Here is a 20,962-nt window from a genome sequence, read left to right as displayed (position 1 = left end):
AATCTAAGTAAATACATGGTAAACAGCGTCTGCACACAGTAGGTCACTTGTATTTCACTAAATTATACTATACTGTCAATTGCCAGCTTCAAAGTGTAAAATATATGCAATAAAGAAATGTGAGGGGAACCCACATAATTTAAATAACTCAAAGTAATTTAGAGAAATGTGTTTTAATCTAACGGCAGAAAAGCCACAGCTTTCAAAACCACCGAAAGGAAAATCTATAAGTCACATCTATAAAGTGCTTTTCATCAGCATATCAGAGGTCGATGCATGTATGTAAATATTGCTGGCAAGAGCAATAATGTTGTCCTTCATCACGATAGTGAATCATTACCTTTATGCATTCACTAGTGTATCATTTTTTGCACGGGTTCAATATGCATTCCTGCAGAAGACATACTTGCTTTTGTGTGATGTGACACTGTGATTAATTCAATTTGGTGCCAAAGTATTTAATCTGTAAAATTAATATTCTAATAAACTCGTGTTGATGTAATTTGTGATATTTAAAATACCCATGCATTTATTGTTACACATGTATTATTACCTTATTTTAATTATTGCATTTTGTTGATTTAGCTTTTTATATTTTTCTAAAAACAACTGGTTTACTTTTTTTCCCCCCCCCCCGAATTGCATAAGATCTGACATTAAGTTCCAACGACATGGCGGAAATCCATATTTGGTCACACATATTTTTTTTCTAAAATGCATAGTGGACATGGTTCACTTGCCCATTAGAGAGACATGGAGACAGAGGAACAGAGAGGGAGAAAGACCTCACATTTCACTGATGCCCTTTTCTAAACACAGGTCCAAATCACACACTTCATCTGGGCACGGAGGTAAAGCTCTAGATGAGTTTAGCCCCTGTCTACTAACACCCCCACCCACTCTCTGCCAGGCTGTTCAACTGTGTGAGAGAGAGGAGGAAAGAGAGACTATGACTAGAGCTGAGCAGCAGCGGCACTGTTCTCCTCCAGCTCCAGTCTTTATCCCCGCCTGAGCATTAGATGTGATTACTGCTCAGCGCTCGACACTGACAGAGACAGAGAGCTCCCAGAGACAGCAGGAGTGGGTGAGAGACATAAAGAGACAGAGAGCGAGGGAGAGCACAGAGGAAAAGAGGAGCACAGCTCTCTCGTTCCCTGCGATGCTGCTACAGTGATACAAGAGTGCCCCCTGCTGCTTCTGGTGTCTGGGTGTTAAACACACACACACACACACACACACACACACACACACACACACACACATACATGTGCACGCACTCTTTGAAATCCAGCTACGAGAGTGGGACTGCATAGAACTTGTGGGGGTATACCAAAAGCGAGACCAAGCATATGACTGTGTGGCTTTCCGCGCTGTGTGTCTACAGTGTGAGTATGTCTGCGGCACACAGAGAATTTACAGAACAGAGCTGTGACTAAGGTGACTTAATTATGAGTCTGACATTACTAAGTGATTCCTTTACAGTGGTGTCTAACTAATAGCTACGCACCCACGTTCCGCTCCCATAAAAATTCTGTGAGGCTACGATTAAACACTTGACACATCCTTAATAGTGTGGCGTGGTAAGAAGATAGACAATATACCATGTAATTTTAAACACACCCTCTCTGGTGAGGGGTATTATTGGACAGCAGATCACTTGTGTAGTTTGTGTAAGAAGCACAAGTAGAGGCGTGTTGAGCATTTAGTTGAAAGACTTATTTTGTGTGACAGCCTTACTACACTAGCAAAGAAACTCTTCATATTTTGGATAAATGCTCTCATTTTTATGTATTCCTATATTTTGAGGGTATTACCTATAAAGCAATAGTAGTAGTGTTTTAATATACATTATAACATATTTTTAATATAAGGAAAATACTTAAACTAAACCTGTTTTCATCTATGTCCCAGAAAAGAAATATCATGAGTGTAAAACCTAGAAAGCTAAACTCGCACAAAAAGATTTTATGGTAAACAGCCTACAAACTTAAATTTAGATAGATTTTATTTAACCATCAAAGTCTTAGTAAGTAATCTGTGTGACAATGAGTCGATGCCAAATGCAGTAAAAGTCGGGAAACCAGAGAGCAAAGCTGTCATGTGACTAGCAGTGTGTCCGAGCAGTCTCACCATGGTCTCCATGAGCTTCCAGTCCTTCTCCAGCTGCTCCATCGGTCTGGTCCACCAGCTGCAGAACCGAGCATAACGCTGGCCCTGAAACCAGTACTGCCGCAGCCACTCAAACTCCACCTTCACACACAAATACACGTAAAACAAAAACGTTGTTCAGAGAGACAACTTTCATCTGATATTTACATAGATTATATATGCATTCCTTTCCCTGTTCTTTTCACTAAGTACATCTCTAAGTAGAACACTGACTTTTCTGTTTAGATACATTTACTTGTCAGAGTGTGAAATTATATGAATGCTTTTACAAATACAAAAATAAATTCTTAGTCCCTTGTAAGAAAATAAATTGGACATGATTTTGCACTGGAAGAAAATGACACATTCCCTTGAAATCATACTTGCTAATTCCATCTTTGAATTGTTGCACATTCTGTTTGTCACGAAATAGTTTCAAAGCACGTTCACTCATTTTTGACACGTAGATAAAAAAAACATCCTACCACAAATAGTACAAACATTGGTCATGTCTTTAAGTACAATCACACCCTCAAAACAATTTAGACACAAACAAGCCTACTGTATGTCTGCTCACACACACACACCCCCCCACCATTGAGCACACCTGAAAACTCCGCCCTCTCCTTCCTTTCCTCATTCCCTCCATCCCCTCCTCTCCTGCTCCGTCTGGAGATGACAGTCTTTACTGCCAAGCCGCTCCCCTCTCCTCCACTGGGAGTGTTTTTGTTTCCTGCTCTTTTGAAGTGCTGATTTAATCCTCGCACGGATGCTTCACGTAGCCAGGTGTAGCCTTTCTATTTCCAAGTGTGTCTTTCCGTGTTTGTGTGTTCGTACCTGAACTGTATGCGCATCAGTGCATTTGTGCCCTTGCAAGTATCTGTCTGCATAAATGCGTGAGCGTCTTTGTTAATGCGTATACAATCGCCAACGTAAATGTGAATGTCAAAGATTGCCCCAACTGCCACCAACGTAAATGTGAGACGCTGAGCTTCCCTCCCCCAAAACATTCTACAAAGCATCATCCACTGAAAACAATGCACGCTCCATTTCATGTTGACGTAGACAACTGTACAACACAAAACGTAGTTTCATACAATGGAAACGCATATAAAATAGCACGACGAGAGCCATTGTTCCTTTTCTGAAAAGTAGTTTGTTTATTGTTCTTCTAACAGAGCATTAGGCAAGCAGAGCTCTTTTACAGCTATGAACAGTCATCGAAACAGTTTAAAACACATTTATTCCAGCTGAGCGCTCCCATGAAATAAAACTATAATTTGGGTGATCCAAAATTGTCATCCAACTTTGACAAATTACGTTCATATATATAACTACGCTGCACTGACTAAAAAGTCACGGAGACCCATCTTCAGTTTGAGTTTTATTTTGAGCGACATCCACTGTAACTTTCTCTCTAGCACAAAAGTTTGAACAGGCCTGCAACTGAGCAAAAGACTGTCAGAAAATATGGCATAAAGTTTTGTCTCAAAGTATATTCGCAATTAGAATCAAGAAGTATGAATTATACTTGCACTGCATTGTTAAACCTGCAAGTGTATCACAGACAAAAGCAAGTATAGATTCAGCAAGAACTTTCCTGTCCTGTCTTCACACTTCACAGTGTTGGAATCCATATAACTTCCACAATCCAACATTTATAGTAACTTTATATAAGGATTTACCAGCTGTCGTGAAAAAAGAACGTTGATTATCTTCAATCTTTAGTTCTAATTTTTCACTCTTGAAACTCTTAGATTCAACTAACACTTTAAATTACAAAGCTTCGTAAGAGTCATGTGACCAAGAGTCACATGACTCTTACATTAAACTAACTTTATTAGCAGTAGCAGCATTAACATGGATTATATGTGTCTGAAGGATGTTTCCCTAAACTGAGTTTGTTTTTACAACAACAAAAAAAACTAATAGTTTTGAACTCAAATTAAGTTCCCAATATCCTGAACTCTTCTAATAAGAGCCACTGGAAAGTTTGAACACTGAACTTAAAAGATCCTGCGATTGGTGACATTTTTTAGTGGTTACTGCTCTGCAAAATGAGGCAAGACATCTTCCATACAGTCGCCCAAAAACAAAGGGCAAAAATTATTTACACAAACAACTTGAGAGGATTCTGTCCTGGAAAAAGGCTCTGATCACAGTGGGGATGACATGCAAGGACTGGGGCATGTCAGGGAGAATACACAGCCAGTGGCACTGCTCAGCAGCCTCTCAGTCACTCCATACAACCCACCCTTCAAAGAAATGTCATCCTTTATGGTCCCTTCAACACAATCCAAATCCACTCCCCTTCGATCACTACAGCTCAAACACACAACAAAGCCACACGAGCCAATATCGGACGTCCTTTTCACACAGTCTGTCCATCCTTCTATCTCTCTGATTGTCTGCCTGTCCTTTAGTGAGAAGAAACCAACCTGTGTCTCCACTTTGAGCTGACATGGCAGCCAGTCCCCTGCTGCGCAGGCCAGTGGAAGCCACAAAGCACGCCATCTAAAGCTACTGAGGAGTGCTGGCTATGTGGCATTTGGAGGCTAGCTACCCAGCTGAGAGTTACCAAGTAGGGAACTATGACTAAATGCCACCTATTCAGGTAGACAGATCGAAAGTGTGTGCGAAAGAGAGAGTGGTTGTTAGGCCTAGTTTTTCTATGAGATGGCGTGGGGGAGTGAGAGGGGAGTTAGTGACTCCCCTGAGGCAGTCGCTGTCATCTGTCCAGGTGATGGACACACCAACTACACATTAGCTGCACATTAGTTGACCGGCCTCCCACCATGGCAACTCTGGAGTTAAAGCCAAGTAGCCCCTTTTTTCCCCCCGATTTAATGAGGTACTTTTTTTTTCCACACCTTCACGGTAGTCCCTGAGCGGGTCCAATCAATTTCTGGGCTGGGCCCTGAGGTGAGAACTGATGAGAGTGTGATCGATCCCACTCTGCCGTCCTCTGTTTACCTTTCCTGATCTCCTCACATATAAGCCTGGTTACCGGTGAGCAACTAGGAACGCAATTTACACTCATCACACATTTGCCAGAGTAGTCGCACACAATCTAGGTTATAACACACAGATTGCTATATATGTTTTACTTTCACCCTACAGGTAGAAAAAAAAAACTTAGGAATGGTCAGGTTTTCTAAAATGACTACTCATAAATTATAGAGGCTTTTTCTCATAACATTCTATCTTCAAGATAGTGTTTGTCACTTCTTTCCTCTCAGACTAAAGATTAAAGAAATAGTCATCTTTGAATCCTAAAATCTGTTCGTGTTAATCGTCTGGTCGCAGCATTTTTGTACAACTTGAAGGCCTGAAAGAGACGATTTGTCCAAGCTGGTAAATCGTAATACAATTGATCATAGAAATTCAGTTTGAAACCTTTGTAAATTTCCAGTTAAGTACGGGGCTTAAATTAACAAACGATTCTATTAATTGACATTTTACACACCGTCCCAAATATTTTGAAAGCAGGGTTTTAAACGAATAAATGATATACTCAAAAAATAAAACAAAATCTAAAGCCTAAATCATGGCATTGCAAAATTCAGAAATGGTCAAAAATGTTGCCTTTTATGGATAGATTTATTTTATCAATGTAGTATTTTTTTAATAAAACCAAAGCACAGAGAAATTAAATAACCCATTAAATCAACCAATACGATGAATAATTAGAAACAATGTTAACAAGCAGTAAAGGTAATGCAAGTAAAAATAACAGCAGAGATAAAAAGTACAAACCACAATAAACTGATCTGTTACAAAAAATAATTTGAGTACTTATTAATAAGATTACTTTGACATTCTCATTGTAAGCCCTTTTAAGAAAGCCATTTCAAAGCAAAGCCAACACTGAAGCAGCCTGTGGAGACATTTTGGCCATGAAAACAGAACATCAGAAGGTCACACACAACTACTTCCGTACAGTTCACTTTCTGCCAAAGCTTGTGGGAACCTCCCCACCCCCCATCAATATTTACTGTGGGGGAACTAGCATCATTAGAGGGGTCCCTCAGGGCACTCTGTCACACACCCACCTGGGAAGTGACACAGTGGCTTTAAATGAGACAAGACATTTGCGTCTGTGATTAGCATTTCAAAGCCAAACCTGCACATGGGGAAGGTGCGGTGATGCTGTGTTAGCCTACCTCCGCCACCTAAAACAGGAGGTGAGATTAAAAGGAGACAGTGAGAGGGACCAAACACACAGGTGGGAAATTTTTCTTTATTTCCATCTCTGTCTCCATTCAATTTTTACTTCAATTAGCTATCCCGACTGACCCCCAAATGCTGACAGCGATGGCAGATGCTCTACTTCATCTTCGTCAAACCGGGCCCACACCCTGTGACAAATGTCAACCTCCACCTCCTTGCACCACATTGCACAATATCCCTGGAATGTCAGCCAGTGCTAGCTTGCTGTTTAGCACTTTTTAAGGAAAGGCCCATAAGGCACAGCTCAGGTCAGGCTGCCTGCGTGTCTCAGGCTTGTTCACTCCTCAGTCGCCCATGTCAAACACGACCTGCGCAATATGCACCCACCAAGAGCCAAACTGGGCCGCGATCATAAATAACTCCACCAACAATACATCATTTAAGTGGGTGTTCTGCTCTCGTGGGCAACTCCAAACAAATGGCCACATCGATCATTGAGAATGCCAGGTAGGGTAGGCTTGAGCCCCCGAGAGTACCCCTCCTTACTTAAATACTCACACACACACACCTGCTCTTTTATAAATTGTGCACTGTTTTCCTGAATAAACCAATGTTTAGTAATCCTGTGCCACAAGCAAGAAACTAGCAGTTGCTAACTCAACTAGCACAGCAGTTCTCCCAAACCAGACAGCGCTATTGTTTGGCTCTGCTGAATAATTTATATTGTCTACAACCTTTAAACAACCTTACGTCAGACTCATCTGTCATGGTATCCTGCTAAGGGGTCTGGGTGCTAGTGTCAGCTTGGATGTGAACTTTGGGCCAAAGGGTGTAAAAGAGGGAGAGGTGAAGTGATATATTAACTGCTGGCCTGCAGCAAGTGAACACAGTATGCTGGTGGCTCTGCAGCACAGCCACTCGTGTTCCTCTTTTTTGACCTCCCTCTATCCCTCCATATCCCAAGCCAGCATCACTCATTGTTCTGTATAAAAAGGGGTTAAGGAGTGGAGAGGGGCCTGACTCCATCTTTTAGAAAAACATATGGAGAGGCTATTGCTGTACAATCCATCACAGGCCAGGACAAATGAAAACAACCTGGATTTCATATTGCAACCATTTCCCTGAGCAGAGACAACAAGGTACGTAGAAGTTGGTAAGCTGGCAAGCGTCCATCCTGCCATGTACAGATGTTTAACCTGCTATCAGATTACTTCCAGTATGGTACACAAGTCTCATAATGCAGATAAAATAGAATCAACCAGAATCCACCAGGATTAAAATGTTTAAAAAAGGTTTAAAGCACACGATTTTCCTCTTTGTCATATTTGCTTTTCATTTCAGATTTTAAGAGTTTTTGTTGGAATGTGTTTTGTCGTTTTTGTTGTCATGTTTTTGACATCATTTGGCTCATTGGGAGACTGACATGGAAAGATATAACACACTGATACCGTAAAGTTACGTAGGGTGATTGTCCCATCAAAGAACACAAGGTCAAAGGGCTTCATTAAATGTATGTTCACCAGACTCTATCCACAGGTGCACAAGTCTATACAATGCAAAAGCAAAATAAATAAATAAGCAAACTGTTATTAATCATGGATAATGGTTTCATTGTATTTCCACAATACTTTCTGTGATACTGTCTTGAAAAATCCTGTCATATTTGCAGATGGTTCTTAATTGTTTTTTGTGACCAGATGGAACAATTCAGATTGTGCTAGGAGGGCCATGAACTCTTAAAAAAAGTAAAGGAATAGTCTTTAAAACTTAAGACTGGAATCCTATTGTCTAAACTCTTGGCACATATTCACATTAAGTAGTCTCAGAAGGCCCTAAAAGTGAAGTCAGATTTATAAAACTGATTCAGATGTGGTGCATACAGCTCATCTACGCTAGCTTAAAAATGCTAGTAAAACTACATGTAAAAAACGCAAATAAAATCAAAGAATGGTCCAATGTGCATAACACACATATCACGGACACACGTGTACATACATATGCACATTCATGTGAACACACACCACCGTCTCCCCACCTCATTGTGAATCTCCTCACAGTCCTGTAGCGTTGCCGGCAGCAGAGCCACAAGCCTATGGGATCCTGTGTCGGGGTCAGTGTGCAGGTTGGACAGGGCCTCCTGGCAACGTGACTGGATGTAGGTCAGGGTTCCACTGGAACACTGATCGGAACAACACAGACTGTGTTACAAACAGAGCGTAACTGCAGTGCTTGTGAGAAATTTAATACATTTAACCTAGGTGCATGCCTAGAAAATATGCATATAATGGTCAAACTACCCAACTAATAAGCTGTCTACTTGCTAATATTTAAAACCACAGACAGAACAGGTAAACTATTTGCAATGTTCTGTTCTGTTGGGAAAATTCATAAGGACACTGCTTCTAAATGAAGCACCTACAGAGAGTTGCAGAACAAGTACACATCCCAATGCCAAGGGCATTTTCTAATGGCATGCAGCCTCCCCCAGCTTGACAATTTGCCCTAGCTGGATTGCTCAACAACTTGAGAAACATCAGTAAGAACCCAAGGCATTCGTATGACCTAAAAACTGATCACATCCTAATACAAGTAAGTCCATGGGCTTCGCTGGAACATGCACATTCCATGACCCCAACCTATAAAACCCAAAGGATATCCTATGGGCATCCTGGGCCAAGGAAAACCTGTTTCCTAGATGTTGGTTCTCTAATGGGCAATAGGTGCTTTGACAGCACAAGTAGGACCTACACAATGTCAGGCAGGTGGTTTAACATGCTAACATACTAGCCTAACATCTCTGTGGAATCAGAGGAAATTAACATTATTTTATGTATGTTCACCACCTCATCCTGCACGACTGCATCACTATTTGCAGAAGAATTTCTGTTTAAAAAGGCTTTGGCTGGACTGTAAGTAGTTCTTGTGAATTTCTCTTTAATGTTAATTTCTGCACATGTAGACAGATTTGAAACAGACAGTAAGAGATTTGTTATTTTTGCCACAGTTTTAATCACAGTTAATCGCCTTGCTATCACAAACAGATTGCATGTAACGTGAACCCATTCACTCGCAAAGTGATGACAGACTGATAGCAGACGGAGTATTGCCAATTTATCAGTCATGACACACAAAAGTTGCCTGGAAGATGGTAACTTATTGCAAGCGATCACAGACCTGGTCCCTGTCTTTGAAGCAAACACTTAAATGGCAAAAAAACCTGCAAGTTCACTGAATACTGTAACTATAATTCCTATCACGCCACATTCACCGTTTTCACTACTGTGGCTGTAACAGAAGGTTGCTGGCTGTTTCAAAGACAGTGTTGTACCGAAGACCATTTGCTTTCAAAGTAAATTTGATCTACTTGAAATGTTTTAATTGCAGTAAACAATCTGTGTTTTCTGTTTTGCCTTCTACTTTTCCAAGTTTCCACCCCAATCAGGACTGCAGCAAACAACAAAGAATTGCATAAAGGTTTTTGGTGCAGCATCGCATCTTTGAGACCAATTTCAACTAGTAACTACTAGCAACCACTCACTAACCAACCAGGGAAGGCACATTTTTCCTTAGCAGTCTGATGATTTTTTTTAAAACATTTTGTAGTATATTTGGATATACTGCAGTGGCTTTACTTACATCGCCAAACCCTGCAGGGAAAGACCGTTCGTTTTTCTGTTTTATTTCTCAGTAAAAGGGTCGTAAGAGGACAACAAAGTTCTTCAGCATACAATGTTGAATATTATTTACTTATTAACTTTTTACAGAGTCTTTCAATAAAACAGCATAGCAGCATTCCTTATTAATTCCAAAGGAGGCTGTCGGTAGACCATACAGCATTTTACGAAGCGATTCAGAACAGAGTTTAATCTGTTGTCTGACTTCTCACCTCAGCCACTCTGTGTGTGGAGCTGAAGCGTGCAGTGTCTCCAGCTAGGACACAGTGCTGGTGGGTACTGTTCAGGTCATCTGGTAAATACAGTTAAGAGAAAACTATCAAAACACAACGACATTACCAATGAGAGTTATCAAAAGAGCAGCGAAGAGTAAACAAGAGCTCACACCAGAACTGAATGTTCATCCCATACTGATGTTGTGTTTTTTAATAATTAAAATAAAGAGTAGAAAGGAGCATAAAAGGAAAAGATTATGACAGAAAACACAGGAAAGAAGGAGAGTGAAGAAACATGACAACTACATCATCTTATACTCTCAGACAGATTGCGCTTGGTCCAGTACCGACGAATCAAATAGAGTGAGCAGCATTGTAGTATAATTTTAATTACCAAACAAAACCAGATCGAGCTCAATCTGTCAAGATGGAAGAGCCATACCAACAAACATTTGTCCAATATCACACAAGCTTTACAAAGAGGCCTTACTGCTGTTTCTTGTGTATCCCTCCATGTGTTTCTTTGTGTGTATAGATGTTTCTCAGCTCTGCCATTATTTGCCTCATAACAATAATTAATTTAGCCATGACAGAGCTGTCATTCACAGCACATGTGCATATTTACACCCGCCTTGAGCAAGAGTACACCGGCTAATGCCTGTGATTTGAAAGTCAAACAGCCAAATGCTTTGGGAGGAAGATATTATTGTTTGGTGGGAGAAAAAAAAAAGATGGTGACAAACAAAACAACTTGCCGGTGTTTTCTTCACCCTGATGAGATTGTGAAGGATTAGGTCTCTGGGCAGAATTACTCTGCGTCTTTAAAACTGTTTATATCCAATAACAAATTATCTCCATCAATCTGCTCTTTTCTTGGCGCGTCTGATGCGTCAGTGGGATCAGGAGGGAGTAGAGGCAAACTCAATAACTGTAATAAATATTTATCTTTCTTTCAACCCCTGTGCCTGCTGCCACTTGTCCTCCTTTTCCAGGAAGCAGGCTTTTAAATATATTGGGTCAAGTCTTTTCTCCAGTCCCCCTGTGCATTGGGAGCTGGAAATCAGATTATTGAACAGGCCCGGTGTCAAGACTTGCATTGTTCTTTTTTAACCACTGAAATTCCATTTGGGTGGAAATGATGGTGATTCAATTTGCCTCCAGCAGCTCAGACATTAGCAGTTCAAAGGGGCCAGCCGCCGACAAATGGTGCTGAAAATACATTACGGTGTCTGTGGTTATACACCATTGTAGTTTTCTTTTAATACCACAAAACTACTTATCATACGGTGTATGTCACCAAAACACTGGTACAATATATCTTAACACTTGGTTTAACACTGGCCACTCTGCCTGTGTGTACACGAGTGGGCTTGACATGGTGAGGTGAAACATCCAGTTTTTTATTCGTACGTGTCGGTTGCCACCCAAAAAAAAAAAAAAATCATGAAAAACTTAAGATTCAGTGACAAAATATAGAGTTTGTGTGTGTGTTGCATGTCTTACAAGACTTGTTTGTCTCGCGATTGGTTTAGTTTTAGGATTTTAGTATGTAAAAATAATGTTGTGCAGGAAAACTTCTGAGTATTTTAGGACACAAAATTGTGTACTGTATATAAAACAAATCTTTTCTATTGAAGAACGAAATAATTTTAAGTTTGTTTGGGGTTTTTTCTCCATATGGCTGTGTTTGTGCATTGTGCCAAGCATTTAAATCAGGTAGGCCGACAAAGCCACAGACTGCCGAGGACTCTGTGAGCTGCTATCGTCGTGCAGCAGTTGGCCTCTCAAGGGCGTACTCACCAAGTGGAGCATAAATCCCCACTGATCCGCGACAGTCAAGTCCCATTAGAATGGTCTGCACAACAGCCCATCACTCTATTATAATAGCTGGCCTGAAACTGACTGTTCTATTGTAAATCTTATCCAGCTAAAAGAGGTCGGCTTCAAGCCCTGTCAGACTGAATATTAGGTACAGACATCGTTGCTCTCAGATGAAAACATAGCATCTTCAAAGAGTCAATGTCAGGAATTCATTAAAACCTTCCTATTGCTTACTTTTTAGTGGTCCATTTGAAAAGACTGACGATGTTCTAAAATTACATTGATACAGTAGACAGGTAATCTGATTGAACTTTAAACTGGAAAATCAGACACATGTGGTACACATGTGCGTGCAGCTATAGAAAACACCTTGCTATTATCAAGGTAGTGGCAAACAGTTACTACACTTTACCACTGACACTATGAATAACTAGTTTATAAAACACCTGTTTTAGAAACAGTTGTTTTATAAAGATGTGAAGGGGCAGATAGAGTAAAAACTAGATTTTTATTTTATTTATATAAAAGCAATCCACAACAGTTGTCATTGCCCTTAGAGCAAGTATTTGTGAAAGTGAGAAGAAAAAAAACTCGCTTTTAATAGGAAGCAAACTCAGACTCAGGGAGGAATGCCATCTGCCTTGACCAGTTTGGAGAAAATATTTTACAGTGCTTTTTCTTTTTCCTTTTTTACCCCCACTATAGAATTGTGAAATTGGAGGCCTAAAGGCTTACGAACAACAATATTATTATCAAAGCACGCTGTTTTTAAAAAAAAAAAAAAAAAACCAAAACATAAAAGTAAGAGCTGCTTTACTTCGTTTGTAATTAGTTGTAAATCTGATTTGTGACATATCTGCAGTACATAAGTAAGTTATTTATACCACCTTGTTCTGCGGGTGTAAAGAGATGGTAATCTTTCAATTAAAAAAGAAAGTCTCTCCAGACATTTGGTGAAGTATTAAAAAAAAATATAGAAAAGAGTGAATAACAGCGTCTAAATACCTGTATTTATTTGATGTAAATGTTGAGCATAGTGTTGTAGTCAAGTATGTTCTGATGTATATCAGTTAAAATATTTATTTTCTCTACTCTTAGTTCCAAACTACATGAATTAGTCACTTATTTAAAATACACAAAGTACGGTAATACATCATGCAGATGAAATAAGGACCACCTTAAAACTGTACCTTTATATACTTAAGAAAGCAAAGTGCCTCTATAAAATAATAAATCCGCCATTTTATAAGGGCCGCTAACTTCTTGTCCAGCTGAACACAAGCTCTGTTGTGATGTGGATAAATGTCCTTGCGCTCAGAAAATATGAGAAAGCTTGGAAAGACCCGTGGGACCAAAAAGAGGAGGGTGGAGGTGTCTGCTGCAGCCAAAAGCATTAAGCTATGATTTACACCCCTGTGGCTTGCTGTCTGTTCTCCCCATAGAGACATAGTCAGGAATGGGTCACAGGACTTCAAAAAATAACATTTGGGTTTCTTAACCTCTCTAATGCACACAATTTCATGGAACCTTAAAGCTCACTTTTCAAGCCAAGTAACCTCTCTGCACATACACACGCATGAACACGCATGTCTCAGCTCTGTTTTTCCTGCAGAGAGAATTAGAAGAAAAGGACTGAGCATGAAAGTGAGAGTGAAGTGCATCCTGCTGGCATGGGTCATTGGGGACAAGTAACACTAAAACATGGGGTAATGAAAGTGTTCCTCCCTCCAAAGTCAGACATAGTGGCGAATGCGGTTAAGCTGTGCGAGCAACATGTTTACATGTGCATGTGTGTAGCTCCGAGTGCGTTTATGTACAAACGTCTGTACCTCTCATGTAATAGCAGTCTCCAGACTCCAGCGGCAGCATCAGGCCAGGTGTGTGGATGTCCCAGGCTACCTTGAGCCCAATCCTCCAGCAGGCCTTATCACTGCTGCTTCCCTCACTGCTCTCACCTGTCAGTCAAACAGAGCCCAGCACACTGTAACATTTGCATTTTGCATTTATATTCACATTTGGGGCTTTGGGTTGACAGTTTAACCCAGTGTGACTTAAGTGATTGTAAAACTGCAGCATCCTTAAATTTAAATCTCTTAAATATTTATGGAATTACATGTTTGTTATGAAGCTGTTTAAAAAAATACATAACACTTTTGTCACATCTTTGCCTGTATATCTGGGTAATGCAGTGAAAAACTGCTATAGCATACTACAGCAGTGGCCATCTATCACCAATGATGTAGCCAGAAAATAAAATTAAATGAAATTAAATTAAATTAAAGAAAGGCTTAACACATTAAAAAAAAGAGTGCAATGATTAAATCAATACCACCCAAACAATGGATGTAAGATGTAAGCCTTTGTCTACAGAAAGTAAGAATCACTTAGCAGCCAAGCAAAGATGATACGTGTTGCTGTGGTCATATTGGCTGTTAGCACAGGATCTTTATGCTATCATTATGCTGTGCAAGAGGAAATAGTTGGATAAAAGCCCCTGATGTTGTTTAGTGAGTGTGTGAGTGTGTTATTGGACAGTATGTATCCTATGATATTCCTGTTTCTGAACCTATTCGCTGCAAGCGCCTCCCCTGTCCCTCTCTCTCCTTCCACTCTTACATGGCATACTAAGAAAACAAGATTTGGCTTGGCTGGCCAACACCCTTCAGCAAAATCAATACTAAACTCTTTCTGGGCCTCTCTGCCCCACAGCTGCCTTTTCCTTTGCTCAGCACGGATAAATAGTAACTTAATTTCCAGCCATTGTGCTCTGAGAGCCAGCTAATGACAGCTCTCCCCAAGGCCTTAGGAATGGTGGAAGATCATCCACTGTGCCGGAAAACACTCAATTGTAGCAGATTCCTTTGGATCTGTGCAGGTATAAAAAGACCAACTCTACATTTCTTTAGTCCAAGCAAAAAAAAAAGGCAATTGAAGTGAGAAAAAGACATCTCAAATGAATGCGTCATGCAAAATGTTTTATATCTGTACATCTAAGCTGCCTAATGTGCCGCGTTTCTGTCTTCTCTGGAATAGGTACCTTTTTAATCCACCGGTTCTGGGAGTTCTCAGAGCCATCCACTTAAAAATACATCTGTAGAGCTATGATCAGCCTTTCAGTTCTAAGTCTGGAGATGTGGGGGTCACTTGAAACTAGAAAGACAGCTGCCAAGCACAGAAAGGTGTTGCGCCACAGTGTTTCAAGCTTGTGTTCGCAAGGTCAAAATTGAAATGGCCCAAAAAAATATCATTAAAACCAACCTCTTGAGCATGTGTTTCTGGTTAAGAAACAACAATGAAGAAAGCCCAGCTGTGTGGTGGGAGAAGTTAGCAGTGCACCTGCGTGATACTTTAAAATTACAGTTTTAAGACAGAGACAAAGGCTCTTAAAACTGCAAAGCTCCCACCTTCAACAGTACGTTTTTTTTTTTTTGCTGGACTACAGCTGTACCTTTAGCTCCATCTGCAACAGGAAAACACAGTTTGCTCTCATTCCACTATTTAGAGAGTGCAAGTAGTGATCTAATGACTGACTGCACTACTTATAATTTATGCTAAAAAGCACTCTTCTGGTTTGTTGGGTTTCTAAAAAGTGAGATGAATAAAGACATCAGTCATTAATGTGATCCATATGATAAAAAATAAGGATTTTGCATTTTACTGTATTATGTACAAAAAACTATTTTAAAACTAAAAACAAGTACTTATAAAAACATAAAATATGGAGTAATACTCACTATTGCCTTCCATGGGGTTTTTTTGTTTGTTTTTTTATTCATACACTAGAAAGCAAAGTTCTTTTTTCAATGAGATTTGCCTTCAACTCCACCAGCAAACGCTATCAGCTCTTGAAAGGGTTTGCATTCCATAATTAGGAGACATCGTATTCATACAGTACAGTCTAGGAAACACTTATCACTTATCAAAGCAGGGCTCATTATTCCATATCAGATAATTGCACATCGATCATTTCTTGAGGAAATGATTTAGATGAGATGCAGCACATGTGATAAGCCTTGTTTGTTTGACTAAGCTATTGAGCATGCGTTTAAGAGCTCGGATCCAAACGTCTGTGATCTCCCGACGCACTGTCGGTGATAAGGCTGTCAGCAGTGAACTGGTGATGACATTTGATAATGCTCTGACACTATCGCATAGATGGATCTGATGGTTGCTTCACCAGAGGCCATGTCTACAGCTGCTACAGTGCTGCTGTAGGGCCATAACACACAAGGTTAGCTGCATCTGATCCACCATAAAGCAACTGAGATAAAGTAATGAGATGGATATTGAAGTGAAAGAGAAAAAGGAATCTTAATTTTAAGCCAAAAATGTGAAAGATTATCGTGATAACTTTGGATAAGAGTTTTGAAGTATTAAGTAAAAGCCTCTGAAGTGTTAATTTTATAAATCTGAACTGCAGTTCAAGCCACTGAGCACAGTTATGACAAATACCATTTTAACTTTGATCCTTACCTTTGTCATCATGACAGCTATAGCTGTAAACAGCCACTGGCGAATGAGTGATCAGGTTCTCATCGTGGTGCCACCCTACTGCCATTTTCCCCATGCCATAGTACGGCTCCTCTTTGAGTTGGCTCATTGCGGCTGGGTCCATATAATTGAGTAAGGTGACATTGAACTTTACTGGACCGCTGCATACCTGTGGAGGACTAGGTTGAGAACAGCCCTGGCCACTCCCGTGCTCCTCTCTGTCCTGAATGTGGTAATCTGATAGGCTGTGCTTTAGTTCGGCCACAGGTTTCTCCTGGGCCTTTAGTCCCACAGGTTCAGTCTCTGTGCCACCACTGGCCTTCACTCCCCAGTCAGGACATTTTCCTTCAGCATGCTCTGAAGCTGCTGCAAAACTGGTTTCACCTGGCTTTACTTGGGAAGACTCTCCCTCCTCGGTGCTGTGTTTGAACTCAGTCTCCCACTCCCCTTCCTGTTTAGACCCAGAGCAGCCTTCCTCACTGTGTTTTGACTCAATGTCCCACTCTTCGCTGTGCTTGGATTCTGTGTCCCCCTCCTCACTCTGCCTGGACTCCGAGTCCCCTCCTTCACTATTTTTAGAGTCTTCACTGTGTTTAGACTCTGTGTCCCCCTCTTCACCTTGTTTGGCTTCTGCCTCTCCCTTCGCCCATTGTGTTAGCCTGTCTCCTTCTTTCAGCTGAGACACATCAGTGCAGAAAAAGGTGTTAAGTTCCCACAATGCCTTGCAGGCAGCTCTCAGATCTGGGTCACAACAGTTTTGTCCTTTGACATCTATGTCCTCACTGTGCCAGGGGATGGCAAAGAGCCGTGTGTCCAGATAGCGATATGTATGGCCCGGTTCGCCCAGCAGGGCACGTGACACAGCGGTGAACACATCTCGGTCACGAACACGAACCAGATCCTTCAGGAGGCATCCCTTCCTTCTGAGGGTGAGCAGAGCTGCCTGCACCCGGCTATGGAGCTCAGCAGGCAGTGAGCATGATTTCCTTAGCACGAGACCAGAGTAACTGGTGTCCCACTAGGAAACACAATTCAGTGTTGTCATAACATGCTGACCATGACATGCAGAAACATACGACATAAAAATAGAATTATATTTCAAGCATGTTTGTCTGAGGAAAAAAAATAACTTTGAGAGCAGCAGTTAGAAGACATGTTTTTGCAGTCCTGTTAAAGTTAAGGTCTAAATATCATTAACAGTATCTAGAAGTAGGTCTTACCAGCTGCTGAAAACCTCGATCTGAGGGTGCCAGAAAGGGGATCTTCTGGTCTCCCAACTCCTGCAGTAGCCTCCGCCTCTGTAAAAAGACAACACAGTAAAACAGACTGATAAGTAGCTGCAAGTATGGTTGCCTCATTTTGTTTTGCTGTCATTTTTATATTTAATGTCTAAGCAGCCTGAACCTTCAAATATACTCAGCATGCAGCTTTTCTGAGACAGTCTGCACGTCGTTTGAGGACAAAGGTTTACACAAATAAAATAAGCGATAAACACATAAAACTAAAAACTATAAATCAGTAAATCTAATAAATCCATCATTTAGATATACAGTATAAGGTAATAGGAAACCAAAATCTAATCATGATCACTTCAAACCGAACCACAAGCTATGCAGCCCATTTTAATTAATGCATTTGAACAAATGATCCTTTCAAAACTGGCTGAGGTATGACCGGTCACCGGTTATTTTCATTGACTTCTCACATTTTTATGATTTTGCGAAGGCTGCCGGTGGGTTCCTCACAACCTTATAAAAGATGTCCTGCGCCATGCAGAGCTCCTCCAATAAAACAGTCAGCTCGGAGGATGGATCAAAGTACCTTTCATTGGGCCACATTCCATTCTGACCTGTAAATCCAATGGCAACTAGTATAAAAAATATATACCCAAATAAATTTCACAACAGTCTCCCCAACCTGCCTCTTCTTCTGCTTCCATATGCTCTTGTTTGAAGGTATGTGTACCTGCATGCGTGCACAGTACATCATCATTCATTCCCCGCAGGTGCATCCATGTACAAACACACACACAGAGTCTCTATATGGCTTCTCTGCAGCAGGAAGCTGAAATGTACCCATCATGCTATTGTCTTTTTTACATCTTTCAAACCTCTGCATGAATGACTTGTGCATCAACAATCAAGCAGTTGTAATTGTTGAAGAAAAACCAGCCAGGTGTATATTTCTGAGACATTTACAGCACGAGTCTCACATTACTTCTCCACTACTAATGCCAAAGACTTCACAAGGAACACAGGTACTGACGTAAAAAACAGAAACTTGCCCTGACTTTTAGGGCTAAATAAAATGTCCCAGTCATAACAATAAACTGCAGTTATAAAACGATATATGTCCAGACTCAAAAAGAGTATGGATCATAAGGAGGTCAAGTGGAAGAAGAATGCGTATTAAAGACAGCAGAGAGGAAACAGAACACAATCACAGAGGTGGAAGAAATGGGAGGGCATCTGATCTAACGCAGTTTGGTGAATTTACCTTCAGGGCTGAAACTTTACCTAAGGCTAAACAACACAACACCTGCTGAAAGTTTTCTTAAAGGATGCGCATGAGTGTACAGGCCTTCCAAGTTATTCTGGAACAAACAAAAACAGACTTGCAGACAGTTGGAATGTAAAAAACAAAACAACATGCACTATTCATGGCCAGACTGCATTCAAAGGCTGCTGGAAGAAATTGACAACCTGACACACATTCATTGGTGTCAAATTCTAACTTATGACAGAAACTGAAGATATCAAGGTGAGGCTCTGGGCTATTGTTGTGTGCGGATGCCGCTGTGTACCTGTGTGTGTATTTATTTGACTGCTGCTGTGAGACTCTACTGTACACATCCATATAGTGGCATCCGTCTGTTTTATATGTGCGCATGTAAGTAATACATTACACTTTGCTTCATTCATAGTGCAAAACCACCATTGTGTACACAAGTGCAAAAGTGGCTCTTATACACACACAGCGCATGGCCTTTTCTGAAAAACATGTAGCTGTGGTAGTGAGCACCATGCCTCAAGCCCAATCACACATAACCAGGTCTGTCACACACGTGTCAAATACATCAAGATACTCAGAAATTCCAGAGAAAAAACGAAAGACAAGAAGTTACCAGAGCCCTCTGAAGCAGATGGACTCTCACAGTATCAGAGAACTGCTGTGTCTGTCTTCCCTTTTCTGTGTCTGCACCTGATTCAAGAAGGAAAATCACAGGGAAAAAAGGTCTGCGTTTCCACTCAGACCCAAGAAACGAGATTACCAATTCCATAATAACACGGATGCTTCACGGTAGCCGTGCCAACCGTCTGTACTGAGTGATATATCTGATTTTTTTTTTTTCCTTTTTTTAATCTCTCCCTTCCTTGATGGGATTATTCCCTCAGCCGGACTGTTTATCACAGCAAAACATATTAGGTAGAATAGAACTCAATTGGTTTGCTTTGATCTTGGCCTATAAGAGATATCAAACTGTGTACCATATATTTATTAATTTCATTTATTTCCCATCTGTGACACTTCAACGGACACTTTCTTCAAAGCGATCTTCACAGAGTAGATTAATGTCCAGCGCTTAGCATCAATAGCTCAAAATAGTGAGATAACTCCACTGCTGCAAGGATAAAAACACCTCCAGCCTCTTTTCTGCCCCTGAAGGTCCACTGGAAAGCACTGTATCTACAAATGCTGACAGAGGGCAGATGAGTTCCACTGGACTTGTCTAGATTTGGCTGATGCATCATAAACTACAGATATGTAAAAGCACCAGTGTTTAGTAAAATGTTCCAGTACGTGTCCCCCTGTTTGAGATATGTTCACAGAAATTCTTCTTGGCTCTATCCATTCATCTATTTTCTCAGCTACTTATCAAATTTACAGTCACAGTGAGCTGGTGTCTATCTCAGCTATAAAAGGACAAGACGAAGGGTTCACCCAGGTCAGGTTGCCAGTTTATCACTGGGCTAACATAGCGTAACAGTCAACTATTCAGGCTAACGTTCATGTGTAGAGCCAGTATAGATCACCAGATAACCTAGCATACATGTACCACAAAGAATCGGTGCAGGCACAGTAAAAACATATGCAAATTCTTTAATACCAGCCAAAGGAGGGCAGTACTGCTATCAATGCACGAATTTCAATATTAAAACAGAAAACCATGGATCTCAAGCAATCCTTCTGCAACCCAAGGATGACGTGATGAGAGATAGCTCTATAATAGAGCACTGTGTTTAGACAGTGTTCTCCCGGTACTTGTGAGACACCCATTTCAGAACTGTTCCCTTTCTGCAAAAGTGATGGGGAATCAACAACTTTGACAAGTCGGCTATAAAACGTCAGACTCAAACAGACAGCCTACCCATGTACATGAAAGGCGTTTCCGCCCAGATCCATTTGGCACCGGATCGAAGAATGTAGGGAGCTCGTGTGAAG

General features: G+C 40.8%; 1 protein-coding gene across 3 annotated transcripts in view; it reads right to left on the bottom strand.

Moving 5' to 3' along the window:
* fto (FTO alpha-ketoglutarate dependent dioxygenase) overlaps nucleotides 1-20,962 on the bottom strand; it is a 115,205-nt gene that overhangs the window by 77,127 nt on the left and 17,116 nt on the right. For all 3 annotated transcript variants that reach the window (XR_014914305.1, XM_085427639.1, XM_085427722.1), the window contains exons 2-7: nucleotides 17,740-17,817; nucleotides 16,502-17,537; nucleotides 13,858-13,983; nucleotides 10,205-10,284; nucleotides 8,354-8,497; nucleotides 2,131-2,250 (exon numbers count right to left, since the gene is read on the bottom strand). Coding sequence is in view for 2 of the 3 variants with exons in the window: in XM_085427639.1 (XP_085283765.1) it covers nucleotides 2,131-2,250; nucleotides 8,354-8,497; nucleotides 10,205-10,284; nucleotides 13,858-13,983; nucleotides 16,502-17,537; nucleotides 17,740-17,817 (1,584 nt within the window). In the remaining variant the exon portion in view is untranslated. The remainder of the gene's footprint in view (nucleotides 1-2,130; nucleotides 2,251-8,353; nucleotides 8,498-10,204; nucleotides 10,285-13,857; nucleotides 13,984-16,501; nucleotides 17,538-17,739; nucleotides 17,818-20,962) is intronic.

The sequence above is a fragment of the Rhamphochromis longiceps genome, linkage group LG1 (assembly GCF_057381845.1).
Source record: "Rhamphochromis longiceps isolate RC_006_pf linkage group LG1, R_longiceps_female_GT1.1, whole genome shotgun sequence".
Taxonomy (NCBI): domain Eukaryota; kingdom Metazoa; phylum Chordata; class Actinopteri; order Cichliformes; family Cichlidae; genus Rhamphochromis; species Rhamphochromis longiceps.
The sequence above is the reverse complement of the archived record's forward strand: the minus strand, read 5'-3'. Positions and strand labels throughout refer to the sequence as shown.